This window comes from Triticum dicoccoides, chromosome 1A (assembly GCF_002162155.2).
Source record: "Triticum dicoccoides isolate Atlit2015 ecotype Zavitan chromosome 1A, WEW_v2.0, whole genome shotgun sequence".
NCBI classification, from domain to species: domain Eukaryota; kingdom Viridiplantae; phylum Streptophyta; class Magnoliopsida; order Poales; family Poaceae; genus Triticum; species Triticum dicoccoides.
Genome location: NC_041380.1, coordinates 479,228,824 through 479,248,822, shown reverse-complemented (window position 1 = coordinate 479,248,822; position 19,999 = coordinate 479,228,824). Strand labels below are relative to the sequence as shown.

The following is a 19,999-nucleotide window of genomic DNA, read 5'->3' as shown; positions in this document are numbered from 1 at the left end:
CCGACCCCGCCTCGACGGGGACTCGGATGAGTGCCTGCCTTCACGAGCTCCCAGAGGTTGACGATATGCAGCAGCGGTGCGCTATGAGGGCGGCCAAGCTTCAGGATACTACAACTTCTACAGGTATGTCTGTAAACATATCTAATTCTTTATTGCATTTTTCTAATGAAGAGATTATTAATAATGCAAACCAATTAGGAGTGTCACTAGGAGCTACTAATAGTGAGATTACCAATTCGGTCAATGATCTATTAGATTTGGAGGCGGAGCGTGTTTTAGAGACTATTCGGAATCTCGCAGTGGTTAAACCAATGAATGATGTAGAGATTAATGCATTAGGGGTTCGAGTGCTCCATAATCTGTGTGCGGATCTAGCACCCCCCATTCATGAGTCTGAGGACGATGATATGCCCATAGAGAATGATGCTGGTATTACAGTTGAACCCGGTTATGAGGACCGGGCGTCAGAACCTAGTAAACCAAAACGCAAGTGGAAACAGAAGATCTATCCCGATTCCGAAGTCCGTAGGAGTGCTAGAATTCGTACTAATAAAAAAATTCATGATGAATTATGAAAGAAATCTTTTGGAATAGCAGAGGTCTAAAGGACTTGGCTAAAAGAAGGTTTCTTCCTGAGGCAGCTTTAGAGCAGCGTCTGGACTTTATTGCTCTATCAGAGACTGGTAGAGAAAACTTTGCGCCCCAGTTCCTGTCTGCTCTTGTGGGTGGTATTGATTTCGATTGGCATTGCCTCCCCCCGCGAGGAAGATCGGGTGGTATCTTACTTGGTGTGAGATGCGATTCACTTGAAGTCCGAAGTGTAGTGATGGGCGACTTCGTGGTGAAATTTCGAGTCAGGTCTAAAGTAGATGGTTTCAACTGGGCTTTGGTGGCAGTGTATGGTGCCGCACAGCCTGAGCTTAAACCAGAGTTTCTGGCGGACCTTGTTCGAATCTGTGGATCGGAACAACTTCCACTTTTAGTTGGAGGTGATTTCAATATCATTAGGAGGAGAGAGGAGAAGAATAATGGTAACTTTGACGGCAGATGGTCGTTTATGTTCAATACCATTATTGAAAGCTTGGATCTGAGGGAGATAGAGCTTTTTGGTAGGAAGTTTACCTGGGCCAATGCTCTGCCAAACCCAACTTATGAAAAACTTGATCGAGTTCTCGCAAGCGTGGAGTGGGAACAAAAGTTCCCTCTGGTTACGGTGCAAGCTCTCTCGAGGGGAATATCCGATCACACGCCCTTATTTGTGGATTCTGGGGAGCCGAACCACGTGGGTAACAAAAACACCTTCTCTTTCGAGATGTCTTGGTTCGAACGAGAGGGTTTTTTGACCTGATTGCCAGGGAATGGGATAGAGGCGCAGGAGGTAAGACTGCGATCGAGCGTTGGCAGAATAAGATTCGGCACTTGAGAAGCTTTTTACGGGGTTGGGCTAAGCACCTCAGTGGTGTCTATAAGATTGAAAAGGATAGACTCCTTTCTCTTATACAGGCCCTAGACATCAAGGCCGAATCTTCGATCGTGTTGTCAGCTGAGCTACAGGTTAAAACTGAGGCGGAGACGGGGTTGAAAGAACTGCTCCGCGAAGAAGAATTGAAGTGGGCTTTGCGTGCTAAAGTCCGCAAAGTGTTCCAAGGGGACGCGAACACTCAATTCTTTCATCTAATAGCTAATGGCAAGCACCGAAAGAAACGTATTTTTCAACTTGAACAAGACGAGGGCACAATTTTAGGTCAGGATAACCTAAAAACATATATTACCGAGTATTACAAGCAGTTATTTGGACCACCGGAGGATAATTGTGTGTCCCTCGACGAGTCTAGGACTGAGGATGTGCCTTAGTTATCGGCTGCTGAAAATGATATTCTGGTTGCACCGTTCTCTGAGAAGGAGGTGTTTGATGCTATTGCACAGATGAAAAACAATAAGGCTCCCAGACCGGATGGTTTCCCGGCCGAGTTCTATAAAAAGTGCTGGCATATTATTAAGGGGGATTTTGCTACCTATGTTCAATGATCTGTTCTCGGGACAGCTTCACTTATTCCACTTGAATTTTGGAACTATCACATTGCTTCCTAAGAAAACGAATGCTGTGAGGATTGAGCAATTCAGACCGATATGCCTCCTCAATGTTAGTTTCAAAATCTTCACCAAAGTCGGGACTAATAGGCTCGCACAGATTGCGCACTCTGTGGTGCAAAAGTCCTAAACTGCTTTCATGCCGGACAGAAATATCCTTGAAGGGGTGGTAGTCCTGCATGAAACGCTCCATGAAATCCATTCCAAAAAATTAGATGGAGTAATTTTTAAAGTGGATTTCGAGAAAGCGTACGATAAGGTCAAATGGCCATTTCTCCAACAGTCATTGCGTATGAAAGGTTTTGATGAAGCCTGGCGCAGACAGGTTGAATCATTTACGCAAAAAGGTAGTGTGGGAATTAAAGTGAATGACGATATAGGTCATTATTTCCAGACACATAAAGGCCTACGACAAGGAGATCCGATGTCACCTATCCTGTTTAACATTGTGGTGGATATGTTAGCAATTCTGATAAGAAGGGCTAAGGAAAATGGTCAAGTAGATGGATTGGTACCTCATCTTGTTGATGGAGGTGTGTCCATACTTCAGTACGCTGATGATACAATCATCTTTATGGAGCATGACTTGGCCAAGGCGAGAAACATGAAGCTGGTGTTATGCCTATTTGAACAATTGACCGGGTTAAAGATTAACTTTAATAAGAGTGAGTTGTTCTGTTTTGGTAGAGCCAAAGATGAACAGGAGGCGTATAGGCAATTGTTCGGGTGTGAGTTGGGAGAGTTACCTTTTTCTTACCTAGGTATTCCAATCCACCATCGTAGGTTAACAAACCGAGAATGGAAGTGCATCGAGGACCGATTTGAGAAGAAACTGAGTTGCTGGAAGGGTAAACTCATGTCATACGGAGGCCGATTAATCCTGATTAATTCGGTGCTTACGAGTATGCCTATGTTTCTCCTATCGTTCTTTGAGGTCCCAGTTGGTGTTCGGAAGAGACTGGACTTCTATCGATCGCGGTTCTTTTGGCAGAGTGATGAGCTTAAAAGAAAATACCGACTTGCTAAATGGGATATCATATGTAGACCGAAAGACCAAGGGGGTCTTGGTATAGAGAACCTCGAAGTTAAAAACAGATGCCTTCTTAGCAAGTGGCTGTGGAAGCTCTCTTCGGAGAATGATGCCATGTGGGCTCAAATCCTACGCAGCAAGTACCTTCAGACAAAAACTTTGTCCCAGGTTACAGTCAGGCCGACTGATTCACCTTTCTGGAAAGGACTGATGAAAGTCAAGCAATCTATGTTCAATAGGACGAAGTTTGTTATTGGCAACGGCACCAACACACGTTTCTGGGAGGATACTTGGCTCGGCGAGATGCCCTTGGCCGTCCAATATCCGTCTTTGTATCGTATTGTTCAACGACGTGAGGTGTTCGTAGCTTCGGTATTTCAATCCATCCCCCTTAATATTCAGTTCCGACGGACGCTGGCGGGCAATCGTTGGGAGGAGTGGCTCCGTCTAGTTAGGAGACTGATGGAGGTCCAACTTTCCCAACAACCCGATGAATTACGCTGGAAATTGACTAAGTCTGGAGTATTCACAGTTAAATCAATGTACATTCATGTTATTAATTCGAACTCCATTCCTACATCCAAGCATGTTTGGAACGTCAAAGTACCTTTGAAAATAAAAGTGTTTATGTGGTTTGTCCATAAACAAGTTATTTTAACCAAGGACAATTTGAAAAAGCGTAATTGGACAGGGCCTACTAGGTGTAGTTTCTGTGATCGGGATGAGACTATAAAACACCTCTTTTTTGATTGCCCGTTGGCCAAAGTCCTTTGGCGGACGGTTCACATTGCTTTCAATATCAAACCACCGAATTCTGTTAACGCGTTATTTGGGACATGGCTGAATGGGATTCCGCCTGACTTAGCGAAACACATTCGGGTTGGGGTTTGCGCTTTGCTGTGGACTATCTGGACTTGCAGAAATGATTTGGTCTTTAACAGAATATCATGTATTCATTTTTTGCAGGTTATATTCCGCACTACGGCTCTGATCCGTTCATGGTCGCTACTCACTCAGACGGAGGCCAGGGAGCATTTGATTACTAGATCTTTCCGCTAGGAGATGGTAGCTCGGGATATCTTCAACCGCTTTGGATGGCGATCATGTAATAGGATATGCATCTAGTTTATCTATCTATTTATAGCCAGCCGGTTGTGGCATCTTATCTTGGCTAGTCGATGTTTCTAGCCTTTATGGCTCTGTGTGAGCTTTCTTTGTTTTCATTTTGTTTGGAGACCTTGGAACCATACTGACACTGTTTTGGTGGTTAATAAGATGGTCGTATGCATCATTCTGATGCAGAGGCCGGGGAGCCCTCCTTTTTGAAAATAAAAACTAAAATGGCAAGCACGGAGCAATGTGGCGGTACATGGCGGATGCCCCCCTGCGCAACGCCACGGAACGACGAGGCGCCGCGATTGGGGTTACGGTACTTCCACACCCATGACCACGAGCCAACGCCACAGTGGAAAGAGCACCGGTGCAGGATGCATTGACCGTCGGGTGTGCCGTGCGCGCGCGGCCGGTGGAACGCGCGCTTTCGAAGCCAGGCGATTTCGACGGCCCGTCTCCGCCGGCGATGATGGCCGCGCGACGCACGGATGCACGATCCACCACAGCCGGTGAATGCGGGCGCCCCTGTCGCGTGGGCGCGCGTCACCGGCCGATCGCAGGTCACGCTCAAGCGTTACAGCCGCACGTAGTCACCACCACTCACCCACCGGTGCCGGTGCGCCCTGAGAACGATGTGTCTGGGTGCATGCCAAGGACCAAAGGGCGGCCGCCACCCCGTCGTCGTCGAGACCAAAGGCGCCCTACTCAGGATGGCAATGGGCACGCACGTACGTAGACGACGGAGACGCATGCATGGCCTTGCCTGCTGGGGTATTTTAATCAGTGTTATTCATACCCACAGCCGCAAAAAAAACATGCTGTTCATGCACTGTACCGTCGCGCTGTACATCGAATGGGAAAGAAAAGAAAAAACCCGTTCACGTAGCGTGCGTTATTGCATGGGTCGTCTACTGTGTGTTTGTGGACTTGTGGTCCGCATGTGGTCCGTATATACTTGCACGAGTGGTCTTCCAACAGTTCAATATGCACGCCTGCCAGCGAGAACAGTCGTGGAAAGAAATAGAGACTACGGATGTATCCATTTCTGCTGGATAGCCATCGCTGTCCGGTTGATTCCGAGCTCCGTGACATATCATTGCATGATTGAACAGACAGGCCACGTTGCGGTTACTCGCCCCGGAATTCATCTGCCTGCTCGAGCTGATCATGGCAAGCTGCTAGTCGGCAACGATAATTGTGTGCCCGTGCTGAATCTGTTCTCCCTCGTGATCACCATATGTGATATTCCATGCACAAGGCATTGGAACATGGGGGAGTGCGCTAAGAAACAAAAGGCTCAATTGCTCTAACTTGTCCGTTGGATTTGTTCTCTTAAAATAGTCACTTATCGGCTTGACACTACACCTTTTTTTTAAATGGCTTGACACTACACTTCCATGGCTTGACACTACACTTCCCAATGATGAACCTAGCAATTCTATGTACCTTGTTGTACTAGATACCCATAACCATGTCGAGCAAAACCAACTAACATTGAACTTTTTTTTTGAAATAAGGCATTTTTAAACAAGGTTTAACACAGACCCACAATGCGGGTTAATAAAACAACTACTCTTACGGCATTAAGTGTGGTGGGGGGGCAGAGCCCGCCTCCCGCGGTATGGATTTGTTTCAATCTAGGTCACCTCAGACTTACTATATATACCTGTTTTGACCCACGGCCGCCCCCGGGGGCAGACATGTTCTACGTCTATGACCACGCAATGCACGGCTTCGCACTGCGGGTCCCTGAGGTGGAGCTCGACAGCCTCCTGCGATCTTCGGGATTTGTGTCGTGCTACCGCAACGATGCGAGGGTGGCGCGCGACACGACGCACACGCCCGAGTTCCTCGACGTCAGTGCAGTCGGCGGGAGATGGCGGGCGTCCAAGTACGGCGAGAGCGATGATCATCGGTGTGGTGGACTGTGTTTATTTGTCTTCGTTGTTTATATTTATTGTCGTATCTCTAACACCCACGTGGCCACGTCCAAGCTTCAAAATATTGGATATCAGGTTTGTATGGGTTTGGCTTCGACATATCGAATGTCGGATATTGGGTGATATATGTACATATGTCGAAGAAAACGTGCCTAGTTTTTTTTTACTATTCTTGTTCAAAACATGTATTTTTAGTAAACAAAATGTATGGTATCAATTCTTGATCCCTAGTTTATTAACTTGTTGGTTAAAAACCATTAAGGAAAGATTCACAAAATCCTTACTCTGTGATTAAAAACAATACGATATTATATGCATTTGTACGAAACATTGTGCAAGACTTTGATAATATATGATAAAGTTGTAAATGCATAATTTTATTTTACTGCTTTCTAGTATCATTCTATATTGGTGGATATATCGAGCTGGATATCGGTCATATCGGTCGATTTTTCGGTCCATATCAAACGGTATGTTTGAAAATGATATTTACAAATATTCATATCGGTAGAAGCCCAAAAGTGATATATCAGCATATAGATTGGTCGCATCGGCCTAGATTTAAAAGCTTGCCCACGTCACAAGCAAATAGTTATGGGTATTCCACTAACATTGAACTAACCAAATGTTTGCAATCGTAACGCGAATCGGCCACAGGGAGGCCGCACATGATTAATGGTAGCTGCATGATACCCTATCATGCACTTGGAAAGCATTCGCCAAAATGCTCTTTCCCTGTGGTACACGACAGCGTCCAGCACCACTCATGGCTCGTATGCGCAAGCCGGGAGGCGCACAGGAGGAAGCAAACGACGAGCCACATGCCCGCTGGCTTGCCTTGCAGTGGCTTGTCCAAACGGAGACGCGGCAACCACCGAAAGGGTCGGACTCCCAAGACCACCGGCCATGCAGGATAAATAGCCATGCGCGCCATTGCCGCAGCCGCCTCATCCGTTACGACGCCGGCCGTCGTACTCCATCGCCGCCGGCGCTCTACTTACGTAGCTACATCGCACAATGTTGCCATGGGTGGCGTTGCTGCTGGTCGCGCTGTCGGTGCGGCCGGCCGCGTCGGCCGATGCCGTGGCGGCGGCATCCTATATTGTGCACATGGACAAGTCGGCCATGCCGAGCGGGTTCTCGAGCCACCTGCGCTGGTACGAGTCCACGCTCGCGGTGGCCGCTCCGGCGGCAGAAATGTTCTACGTCTACGACCACGCGATGCACGGCTTCGCGGCGCGGCTACCCGAGGAGGAGCTCGACAGGCTCCGGCGCTCTCCGGGGTTCGTGTCGTGCTACCGCGACGACGCGAGGGTGGTGCGCGACACGACGCACACGCCCGAGTTCCTCGGCGTCAGCGCGGCCGGCGGGATATGGGAGGCGTCCAACTACGGTGAGAACGTCATCATCGGCGTGGTGGACACGGGCGTGTGGCCCGAGAGCGCGAGCTTCCGCGACGACGGGCTCCCCCCGGTGCCGGCGCGGTGGAAGGGCTTCTGCGAGTCCGGCACGGCGTTCGACGCCGCCAAGGTGTGCAACCGGAAGCTCGTCGGCGCGCGCAAGTTCAACAAGGGCCTCATCGCCAACAACGTGACCGTCGCTGTTAACTCCCCGCGGGACACGGACGGCCACGGCACGCACACGTCGTCCACGGCCGCCGGCTCGCCCGTGTCGAGCGCGTCCTTCTTCGGCTACGCTCGCGGCATCGCTCGCGGCATGGCGCCCCGCGCCAGGGTGGCGGTGTACAAGGCCCTGTGGGACGAAGGCTCGTACACTTCCGACATACTCGCCGCCATGGACCAGGCCATCGCCGACGGCGTCGACGTGCTCTCCCTCTCCCTTGGCCTGAACGGCCGGCAGTTATACGAAGACCCTGTAGCCATTGGCGCGTTCGCGGCGATGCAGCGCGGCGTGTTCGTGTCAACTTCGGCGGGCAACGATGGACCGGACCTCGGGTACCTCCACAACGGCTCGCCGTGGGTGCTCACCGTCGGGTCGGGCACGGTGGACCGGAAGTTCTCCGGCGTCGTCAGGCTCGGCGACGGCACCACCTTCGTCGGTGAATCGCTATACCCAGGAACCCCGAGCAGCCTCGGGAACGCCGGGCTCGTGTTCCTCCACACGTGCGACAACGACACGTTGCTCTCCATGAACCGCGACAAGGTCGTGCTCTGCGACGCCACGGACACGGACTCCCTCGGGTCCGCGATATCCGCGGCACAGAACGCGAAGGTGCGCGCCGCCCTGTTCCTGTCGAGCGACCCGTTCAGGGAGCTCTCGGAGAGCTTCGTGTTCCCGGGCGTAATCCTAAGCCCCCAGGACGCCCCCGCGCTGATGCATTACATCGAGAGGAGCCGCATGCCCAAGGCCTCGATCAAGTTCGCGGTGACTGTGGTGGACACGAAGCCCGCGCCGCTGGTGGCGACCTACTCGTCGCGCGGCCCGGCGGCGAGCTGCCCGACGGTGCTGAAGCCCGACCTGTTCGCACCCGGCTCGCTCATCCTCGCATCATGGGCGGAGAACGTGAGCGTCGCGAATGTTGGTCAGCAGCCACTGTTCGGCAAGTTCAACATCATCTCCGGCACGTCCATGTCATGCCCACATGCGTCGGGCGTGGCGGCGCTGCTCAAGGCCGTCCACCCGGAGTGGAGCCCTGCGGCGGTGCGGTCGGCGATGATGACGACGGCTAACACGGTGGACAACACCTTCACTCCCATCAAGGACATGTCCGGAGGCGACCAGAATGGGCCCGCCTCACCGCTCGCTATGGGGTCCGGCCACATCAACCCGAACCGCGCCCTGGCCCCGGGCCTGGTCTATGAAGCCGGGCCGGGTGACTACATCAAGCTCATGTGCGCCATGAACTACACGACCGCGCAGATCAAGACCGTGGCACAGTCGTTGGCCCCCGTGGACTGCGTCGATGGGTCACTCGATCTCAACTACCCGTCCTTCATCGCGTACTTTGACATGATCGGAGACAAGACATTCGCCAGGACCGTGACCAATGTGGGCGATGGGCCGGCGAGGTATAGCGCCACGGTGGAGGGACTAGACGGGTTGAAGGTGAGCGTCGTGCCCAACAGGCTGGTGTTCGGCGGGAAGCACGAGAAGCAGAGATACACGGTCGTGATTCAGGTGCGGGACGAGCTAATGCCCGAGGTAGTGCTGTATGGATCATTGACGTGGGTGGACGACAACGGCAAGTACACGGTGAGGAGCCCCATCGTGGTGACAACGACGTCTGTGCTATAGGATATGTGCACAGATCAATATACGTACGTACATCATTTTGTTGGAGCACAGGTGATCGAGCGAGACAATGAGGCAAGTGAAAGCTTGCGATACAACCAATGACCATTCACGAATACACTATGCTTATATGTTTAGTTCAATTTATGGAAATGATATGAGACACTTTCCCGTATCTCTCTTGTTGTCCATCTCTAACTAACTCCAAGGACGAACCCAAAGAGGGTAGGGGGGCAAGGGCCCCCTACCCCAACAATTTTTTGTACCTATGAGTGCTCAAGCAGCCACAAAAAATAACGAATGCATGGATAATTTTGCCAGGGCCGTGGCTCGGTCGTCAGCCCTCGTGGAACTGTGCCCTAGCCCCAGGAACGCTGGGCTCGTGTTCCTCGACACATGCAACAACGACACGTTGCTCTCCATGAACAGCGACAAGGTCGTGCTCTGCAACGCCACGGACACAGACTCCCTCGGGTCCGCGATATCTGCGGCACAGAGCGCGAGGGTGCGCGCCACGCTATTCCTATCGAGCGACCTGTTCAGGGAGCTCTCGGAGGGCTTCGTCTTCTTGGGCATGATCTTGAGCCCGCAGGATGCCCCCACGCTGATGCATTACATCCAGAGGAGCCGCACGCCCAAGGCCTCGATCAAGTTCGCGGTGACCGTGGTGGACACGAAGCCCGCGCCGCTGGTGGCGACCTACTCGTCGCGCGGCCCGGCGGCGAGCTGCTCGATGGTGCTTAAGCTCGCCTGTTCGCGCCCGGCTCGCTCATCCTTGCATCGTGGGTGGAGAACATCAGCATGGCGAATGTTGAGCAGCAGCCACTATTCGGAAAGTTCAATATCATCTCCGAAACATCCATGTGGTGCCCACACGCGTCAGGCATGGCGGCGCTGCTCAAGGCCGTCCACCCGGAGTGGAGGCCCGCGGCGGTGCGGTCGGCGATGATGACGACGGCTAGCGTGGTGGACAACACCTTTGCTCCCATCAAGGACATGTCTGGCGGCCACTAGAACGGGCCAGCTTCGCCGCTCTGCGATCGAACAAATGACCATTCGCCATTACTCTATCCTTATAAGTTTAGTTCAATTTTACGAAAAATGAGATGAGACAACTTTCCCTTATCTCTCTCGCTGTCCATCTCTAACCTAACTCCAGGGATGAAGGGGGGGGGCAAGGGCCCCCTACCCCAACAATTTTTTTGTACCTACCAGCGATCAAGCTGCCACAAAAAATAACGAATGCATGGCTAATTTCGCCAGGGTCGTGGCCTAGTCATCAACCCCAACGAAACAACGCCCAGGCCCTGGGCTTAGTCTACGAAGCTGGGTCGTACGACTACATCAAGATCATGTACGCGATGAACTACATGACGGCGCAGATCAAGATCGTGGCACAGTCGTCGACCCGTGTGGACCGCGTCGGTGCATCGCTTGATCTTAACTACCCGTCCTTCATCATGTACTTTGACACGACCGGAAATAATACGTTCGTCAGGACCGTGACCAACGTGGGTGATGGGCCGGCGAGGTACAGTGCCACGGTGGAGGGACTGGACGGGCTGAAGATGAGCGTCATGCCGAATAGGTTGGTGTTCGGCAAGAAGCACGAGAAATAGAGATACATGGTCGTGATTCAGGTGTGGGATGAGATGAGCTAATGCCCGAGGTAGTGCTACATGGATCGTTGACGTGGGTGGACGACAACGGCAAGTACACGGTGAGAAGCCCCATCGTGGTGACAACGACGCCTGTGCTATAGGATATGTGCACAAATGACTATAGTATGTGTTGGGGAACGTAGTAATCTCAAAAAATTTCCTACGCACACGCAAGATCATGGTGATGCATAGCAACGAGAGGGAGAGTATGATCTACGTACCCTTGTAGATCGACAACGAAAGCGTTGACACAACGTAGAGGAAGTAGTCGTACGTCTTCCCGATCCGACCGATCCAAGCACCGTTACTCCGGCACCTCCGAGTTCTTAGCACACGTACAACTCGATGACGATCCCCGGGCTCCGATCCAGCAAAGCGTCGGGGAAGAGTTCCGTCAGCACGACGGCGTGGTGACGATCTTGATGTTCTACCGTCGCAGGGCTTCGCCTAAGCACCGCTACAATATGACCGAGGTGGAATATGATGGAGGAGGGCACCGCACACGGCTAAGGAACGATCACGAAGATCAACTTGTGTGTCTATGGGGTGCCCCTTGCCTCAGTATATAAAGGATGGAGGAGGAGGAGGCCGGCCAAGGCTTGGTGCGGCCAGGATGTGGAGTCGTACTAGGACTCCAAGTCCTAGTAGGAGTCCACCAAGAGGGGAGGAAGGGAGAAGGAAGTGGAGGAGAAGGAAAGGTGGCCGGCCCCCTTTTCCCTAGTCCAATTCGGACCAGAGGGGAGGGGGGGCGCAGCAGCCCCTTGACCCTTTCTCCTCTTCCCACTAATGCCCATCAAGGCCCATTGCTTCTCCAGTAACTACCCGGTACTCCGAAAAATACCCGAATCACTCGGAACCTTTCCGATGTCCGAATATAGTCGTCCAATATATCGATTTTTACGTCTCGATCATTTCGAGACTCCTCGTCATGTCCCCGATCTCATCTGGGACTCCGAACTCCTTCGGTACATCAAAACTCATAAACTCATAATATAACTGTCATCGAAACCTTAAGCGTGCGGACCCTACGGTTCGAGAACAATGTAGACATGACCGAGACACGTCTCTGGTCAATAACCAATAGCGAGACCTGGATGCCCATATTGGCTCCTACATATTCTACGAAGATCTTTATCGGTCAGACCGCATAACAACATACGTTGTTCCCTTTGTCATCGGTATGTTACTTGTCCGAGATTCAATCGTCGGTATCCAATACCTAGTTCAATCTCGTTACCGGCAAGTCTCTTTACTCGTTCCGTAATACATCATCTCGTAACTAACATATTAGTTGTAATGCTTGCAAGGCTTATGTGATGTGCATTACCGAGAGGGCCCAGAGATACCTCTCCGACAATCGGAGTGACAAATCCTAATCTCGAAATACGCCAACCCAACATGTACCTTTGGAGACACCTGTAGTGCTCCTTTATAATCACCCAGTTACGTTGTGACGTTTGGTAGCACCCAAAGTGTTCCTCCGGCAAACGGGAGTTGCATAATCTCATAGTCATAGGAACATGTATAAGTCATGAAGAAAGCAATAGCAACATACTAAATGATCGGGTGCTAAGCTAATGGAATGGGTCATGTCAATCAGATCATTCAACTAATGATGTGATCTCGTTAATCAAATAACAACTCCTTTGTCCATGGTTAGGAAACATAACCATCTTTGATTAACGAGCTAGTCAAGTAGAGGCATACTAGTGACACTCTGTTTTGTCTATGTATTCACACATGTATTATGTTTCCGGTTAATACAATTCTAGCATGAATAATAAACATTTATCATGATATAAGGAAATAAATAATAACTTTATTATTGCCTCTAGGGCATATTTCCTTCAGTATGTACATCAATATGTTGCATAGGTAATCGGGAGAGACAATGAGGCAAGTGAAAGCTTGTGATCGAACAACTGACCATGCACCAATACACTATACTTAGATGTTTAGTTCAATAATTTTGTTAAGTTTCAGATGACTGAGACTTAGTTATGTCTCGGTCATTGCTGAAAGAACATGTGGTGCCCCCATGTTTGGTTTTGGTAATTGATGACAATCTCTATGGACTAATGGTGGCCTTGAGTTATATTTGAAGGTTTTGTCCATAGGCTTTTCTTGGAGTATATGTGTTGGTTTCAAGGAGAGTTTGTGTCGACCAAGGTGCTATTCAAGGAATAATCCAAAGATCGGTCATTTGAGAGTTGAGCTTATTGCAAGCATGTCTTCAAGGGGAGAAGTTTCAGAGAGTTTTGTGGAGAAGTCTTCAGAGTTTTCTCCTTGCTTTGGTTTTGTTCCTAAGCATTTGCATCTCATACGCATGCATTATTGGTTGTTGCATTGCTTGGTGATGCATAATTCCTTGTATAAACTCTCGTGAAAGTGATTGTCATCAATTACCAAAATGGGGGAGATTGAAAGAATATGCGGTGCCCCATGTTTGGTTTTGGTAATTGATGACAATCTCTATGGACTAATGGTTGCCTTGAGTTATATTTGAAGGTTTTGTCCATAGGCTTTTCTTGGAGTACATGTGTTGGTTTCAAAGAGAGTTTGTATCGACCAAGGTGCTATTCAAGGAATTATCCAAAGATTGGTCATTTGAGAGTTGACCTTATTGCAAGCATGTCTTGAAGAAGAAGATTGTTTGATCATTCATGTTTACCTTCAAGACATCATCCAAATGAAGAGAGTTGGAAAGAATCAAGGTTGATCAAGACTAAGTCAAGAGTGAATCAAGTTGATCAACACATAAAGCGTACACGACGTACAGAGGGATCAAGTGATCCCATGGTATGGTAAGTATTGTCCATTACGCTTTGTGTACTAACCCATGGTCTTCGTGAGAGTTCTTTGTGGGGTTAGGTTGCGGTGTGCAAATTCAAGTGAAGCATAATGAAGAGATCAAATGCTTGAAGCTTGCCGTCCATTGTGGTGACAATGGACTTGTGAAGATGTGCGGAAGAGTGGCTCACCCACAGTGGAGTATGGGGGAGCAATCAACTAGTCTTCATCGAGCCAACACAATCAAGAAAGGTGGTCCAACTTGAGGGAGTCAAGATCGTCATCATCTAGCTCAAGTGGAACATGTGCAAGGCAAAGGTTTGCCCTTGATAGTTTTTCTATTTTACCGGTCTCATGATGGTAGTTGGGAGACCGGGTCATAGGATCGATTGCCGTACTATCAAGGGGGCTCTCGATTAGTAGCTTGATCGTATCATTCGTAGAGAGCTCAAACCATTGCATCCTTGCATCATCTTTCTTGGTTCTTGTTTGGTTCTCTTTGTTATTCTTAGAGCTTATGGTCATCTTGATGACAAGCTTGAGTTCATCGAAAACGGAGTTCGCATGCATCTTTTATGATGTTTTCGGTATTGGAGGTATTACCGGTCTTTTCTGAGGAAGGGTTCTCACCATTTTCTTATGGGCCTTTTCCCATTTGCTTCTTATTGATAATTCTATCAATATTGTGTTAGCCCATGTCGTTAGATTTCCAACAAACTTGGTTTCATTGAATTCGGAGTCTGTTTGCAGAAGTTATGGCTGTTTTTGTAAAGGCTGCAGCGGTACTACCGTGGCTAGAGCGGATGTAATTTTTTACTACCGCTCTAGAGCAGTACTACCGCGGCTCCTAAGCGGTAGTACCGCTCCAGAGCAGTACTACCATGGCTCCTAAGCGGTACTACCGCTCCGGTCCAAAATCTCGTGTTTTGCTCAGTGGAAGTAGGCACGGAAGTATTTTTTTGTACCGCTCGCAAGCAGTAGTACCGCTACCATTTGCGGTAGTACCGTGAGGACGAGCAGTAGTACCGCTCCGGCGGTTCTACTGGCCTTTTGCCTCCTCGCTGTTGTTTTTCAAAGGGGTACTTCCGCCCTAGCGGTAGTACCGCTCCTTGGAGCGGTAGTACCGCTCTGTGCGGGCTGTGAGCATAACGGTTGGATTTTTCCCCACGTATAAAAGGGGGTCTTCTTCCCCAATGAACCCAATCTCTTGAGCTCATTTTTGCCCCCATTGTTGACCTTCTTTGAGCTTGCTAACTCTCAATCCCTCCATGGATTCTTGCTAGTTTTTGAGGGAAAAGAGAGAGGAGATCTAGATCCACATTTCCACCAATCACTTTCTTCTCTTTGTGAGGGGAACCCCTTGGATCTAGATCTTGGAGTTCTTGGTGTTCTCCTTCTTGTTTTTCCTCTCATTTTCCTCCCTAGCATTAGTTGCTTCGGTGGGATTTGAGAGAGAAGGACTTGGGCACTCCGTGTGCCCTTGCCATTGCATTTGGTGCATCGGTTTGAGTTCTCCACGTGATACGTGGAAGTTACAAGTTGAGAAGCTTATTACTCTTGGGTGCTTGGTACCCTTGAGCTTGTTCCTCTTGGGTGCTTGGGCGCCCTAGATGGTTGGTGGTGTTCGGAGCTCAATCATTGTGGTGTAAAGCTCCGCGCAAGCGTCGGGGTCTCCAATTAGGTTGTGGAGATCGCCCCGAGCAATTTGACGGGTACCGGTGACCGCCCCCAAGGGTTGCCAAAGTGTACGGGTTCGGTGACCGCCCCAAGGGTTTCCATTTGTACGGGTTCGGTGACCGCCCTCAAGGGTCCCTTAATGGAATCATGACATCTTGCATTATGCGAGGGCGTGAGGAGATTACGGTGGCCCTAGTGGCTTCTTGGGGAGCATTGTGCCTCCACACCGCTCCAAACAGAGATTAGCATCCGCAAGGGTGTGAACTTCGGGATACATCATCGTCTCCGTGTGCCTCGGTTATCTCTTACCCGATATCTTTACCTATGCACTTTACTTTGTGATAGCCATATTGTTTCTTGTCATATATCTTGCTATCACCTAGTAGTTTATCTCTCTTAGCATAAGTTGTTGGTGCACATAGGTGAGCCTAGTTGTTTTAGGTTTTGTGCTTGGCAAATTAACCGCTAGGTTTATTCCGCATTTGTTCAAGCCTAAACCGTAATTATTTTAAAGCGCCTATTCACCCCCCCCCTCTAGGCGACATCCACGGTCTTTCAATTGGTATCAGAGCCTCGTCTCTCTTTATTTGGCTTAACCGCCTAGAGAGTAAGGATGTCGACTAGGGGTTTAGGATTCTCTAACACTCTTAGTTTCGATGGCAAAAATTTTGATGTTTGGGTAATTCGCATGCTTAATCTCTTTAGGGTCATGGAACCCAATTTAGAGCGAATTGTAGATATGGGTTTTTCTCCTCCAAAGGATCCCCAAAGATTATCTTTAGAGGATGAGAAAAACTCTTATCTCAATGCTCAAGCTTCTAATATGCTTTTCGATGCTTTGAGCAATGTAGTTATATTTCAACTCATGCCATTTCAGGATGCTCATGAGTTGTGGACAAAGCTTCAAGATAAATATGGCGTGTCCAAGTTTTGTGAGGATGATTATTATCCCTCCACATCCGACCATATAGTCTTCTCAACTTCTTCTACTTCACCTACATGTGGTTTGCCACAAGGTAATGATATGGTGAGTAGTGTTGGTCATTGCAATGATGATAGTATGCTTATTGTGGATGATCCTTCATCACTATCTTATTGCAATGCTCCTTCTTTGGGCTTTAACACTTCGAGCACTCCAAATGTGTCACATGCTTGTGTTGATAGTCCCTGCATATCATGTAGAAATTGCTTGACTAAATCTCATGATGATATGTTTGCTATATCTTGTTGCCATGATAAAAATGCTTGTATTTCCTCGAGTTGTGGTGCTAACAATGTAGAGGAAACCCAACACTCCATGGAACAAGATGTGGTTTTAAATGGTGCTTCAAGGGATCCTACATCATCATCTATTGCTTTTTGCCTTATGGCTAAGGCTTCAAAGGTATCTCCTACTTTAAAACCCAATATGTCTCTTGATGATGATGTTGATGCTAATAATGATGAGGATAATGATGAAGAGAACGATAATGTTGCCTCCTTAAAAATTAAGGGGGAAATGTTTTTTAAATCTCTTCATAAAAATAAAATTGCTCGTTCCAACTTCATGGAAATCATGTCCATTGCCATTGAGGGCAAGAATTATATTGATGAGTTGGAATCTCGTCTTAAGTAATGAGGAGCATGAGGTCAGCATTGATAAAATGGAAGGTCATGAGCGTGATTACGCTAATGAGATTGCGGACCTCTCTCAAGCTCTTGAACTTGAACAAACCACCAAGGAATCTCTTGAGGAGACTTTTGCTCTAGAATTATCTAGAGTGAGGGAATCTCGTGATAGAGCTCTTGAGGTGGCCAGTGATTTTGAAACTAAAAATGAGGAGCTTGAAGTTGTGCATGCTAAACTCCTTGAGGACTTTGAGCACCTCGAAAATGGCTCAAGGGTCATTAAGGGTGAGCTCATCAAACTCACCAAGTCTCATGCTCAACTTAAAGCTTCATATTCAAAAGAGCTTGCCAAGTTGTCTTATCCTCTTGTTGCTAATGATGATGCTTGTGCTACTAACTCTATCTCTTGTGAAGCATCCATATTAAAGGAGAATGTTGAGCTAAGGGCTCAACTTGAGTTGCTATCTAGCAATTATGGGATGTTGGAAGAAAATCATGTAAAGCTCACAATCTCTCATGATGATCTTCTAGTATCCCATAATGTGCTAAAGATAGCTCATGAGGCCATGCTTGCTAAGGTAACATCTAGTGAGCCTCATGTGGATACTAGCACTAATTTTGGTCAAAATGCTATATTGCCTTGTGCTAGTCCTCGCGATTCATCCATGCATAACATTGGTACATCTTGTGATGAATTGCTTTCCTTGCCTTGTTGCTCTAACGATGAATCATATACTTCCTCTAGTACTTGTGTTGAGACTAACCATGCAGAGGAAATCAAAGAGCTCAAGGCCCAAGTCACTTCTTTGAATAAAGACTTGGAAAAGAGTCATGAAGGGAAATTCACACTCAACAATATCTTGAGTGTGCAAAAATCCCCCAATGACAAAGGTGGACTTGTATTCAACTCCAACAATAAGAAGAAGTCCAAAGTGAACAAAAAGAAGGGTCAAGAACAAGTCAAGAATTCGGCCAAGATTGTTTGCTTCAAGTGCAAAGTAGAAGGGCATCATGTTAGATCTTGCCCATTGAAGAAGAAGCCCATTAGTGACAAGCAACAAGGGAAGCGGCCACAAGTTCACTCTCATTCTCAACCTCAAGTTGAAGAAAGTCCTCTTCCCAAGAAAACTCAAGCTAATGCTTCTCAAGTTGAGAAATCAAGTTATAAGAAAGTAAAGAGTAGACGTTTCTACCTATGTCGCAAAAAGGTCACGTCGCTTCTTCATGCACAAATGGTACCTTATCCAACCCTATTCTAATTGATGATATCTATTCTCTTGGGAAGGATAAGGTTGGCAATGTGTTTGCCAAATTTGTTAGTGCTCAAAGTGGTGTCAAGAAAATAATCATTTGGGTAGCCAAGCCTATTGTGACTAACCTCTTAGGACCCAACTTGGTTTGGGACTAACTAGCTCATACTTGATCAATAGGTGTTGTTGGAGGTCTTTGGAGACTTGGCTACATTATGAAGAATTAAGGGGACTTCATCATTCTTATTGTCTCAAGCCAAGTCATTCGGGTTATCAAGTTTCTACCTTATATCCAGTGTTTCTCCTTGCGGTAACTCGTGCTTAAATTGTTTACTTGAAAGTTACTTTCCCCTTAGCATGTTGTGGTTTTGTACCTTGCATGTGCTTGTATATGTTGTGCTTCCAATTTGCTTATCTTGAGAAATCAAGTATGTGTATGTTGCTTTGCACATCATGTATGTGTGTGTTGTGTGTTGAGCCTTTTTGCATCTTGTTTATTTCTTAGTTGGATCTTGTGAGAGATTAATGGAATATCCCATTATGGGGGAGTGATGTGCTTTGTGCACCTCACAATCCTATAAATGTGTGTACATGAGTAATACCATCTAGTATTGATATTTCAAGATTATCTAGTCACTATGTGGTATGTCTTCTCATGAGAAATTTAAATTCCAAATAGTCCATTAATTATCTCTTGTTGGATCCTTTTATTTGCCTCTTGTTTATCCTTAATTGGTATCACATTATGGGGGAGTAATATGCTATGTGTATATTACTAGCCTAGAAAATGTGTACATTTGAGATATTGTCACCTAGTGTTGATATTGTAAATTATCTTGTTCGTAGGTATCATGTTTTTTTAGATAAGAGGCCTTGGTCCGACTTTATAAATAAAGCCACACGGCAGCGTCACAGACCCGAACGTCCAAACAGATAACAAGAACCGCAAATCCAGCGACCAAAAGCCTAGAATAGGCGAAAGAAGTTCAGAGCGATACATGGCACCCTGCCATACACAGCACGCAGGCCAGAGGGGAGAGACGACTAAGACCAACCGATAAAACCACCGCAACAGAGATCAGACGTTAGGACCCAGCCCGGAGAAGAAGGATGCCGAAGCCCGAATTTTGGCGATGAGCGCGTCCAGGGCATCCCGATCGTCTTCTTTAGTCAATAATCTCCACTGCTGCAAGATGATACAAGATTTGAAAAGAATGTCAGCAGGTTTAGATGGAAAGATATGCTCGATAGTAAATTTGTTCCTAGTAGTCCAAAGAGACCAACATAAGGCACCCAAGCCAACCCAGAACACCCTCTTAGTAACCCCAACCAGAACCTTGGCTAGGGTTCTAAGCTCAGAGAAGGACGAGGGATTCCAAGAGACTTGAAGCCAAGATCTGACGCAACTCCAAACGAACTTAGCCAAGACACAATGAAAAAAGATGTGGTCCGTATTTTCCAAGGCACCACAAAGGTGACAGAACTCTGAACCTGAACCATTGCGCTTGCAAATCTGATCAGCCGCAGGGAGGCAGCCTCTGAAGGCTTGCCAAAGAAATATCTTAATCTTAGGAGGCACTTTGGACT

General features: G+C 48.0%; 1 protein-coding gene and 1 pseudogene across 1 annotated transcript; both read left to right on the top strand.

The window, feature by feature from the left end:
* Positions 1 to 7,069: 7,069 nt before the first annotated feature.
* On the top strand, positions 7,070 to 9,598 carry LOC119280831 (subtilisin-like protease SBT3). The gene has a single exon (XM_037561542.1). It carries the CDS (start codon positions 7,192 to 7,194, stop codon positions 9,427 to 9,429), a length of 2,238 nt encoding a protein of 745 aa, XP_037417439.1. The 5' UTR covers positions 7,070 to 7,191; the 3' UTR covers positions 9,430 to 9,598.
* A 132-nt stretch (positions 9,599 to 9,730) lies between these two features.
* On the top strand, positions 9,731 to 11,188 carry LOC119353876 (annotated as a pseudogene).
* The last annotated feature ends 8,811 nt before the right edge of the window (positions 11,189 to 19,999 follow it).

Coding starts and splice junctions, on each gene's coding strand:
- LOC119280831 (XM_037561542.1), top strand. CDS start 7,192: ATGTTGCCATGGGTGGCGTTGCTGCTGGTCGCGCTGTCGGTGCGGCCG.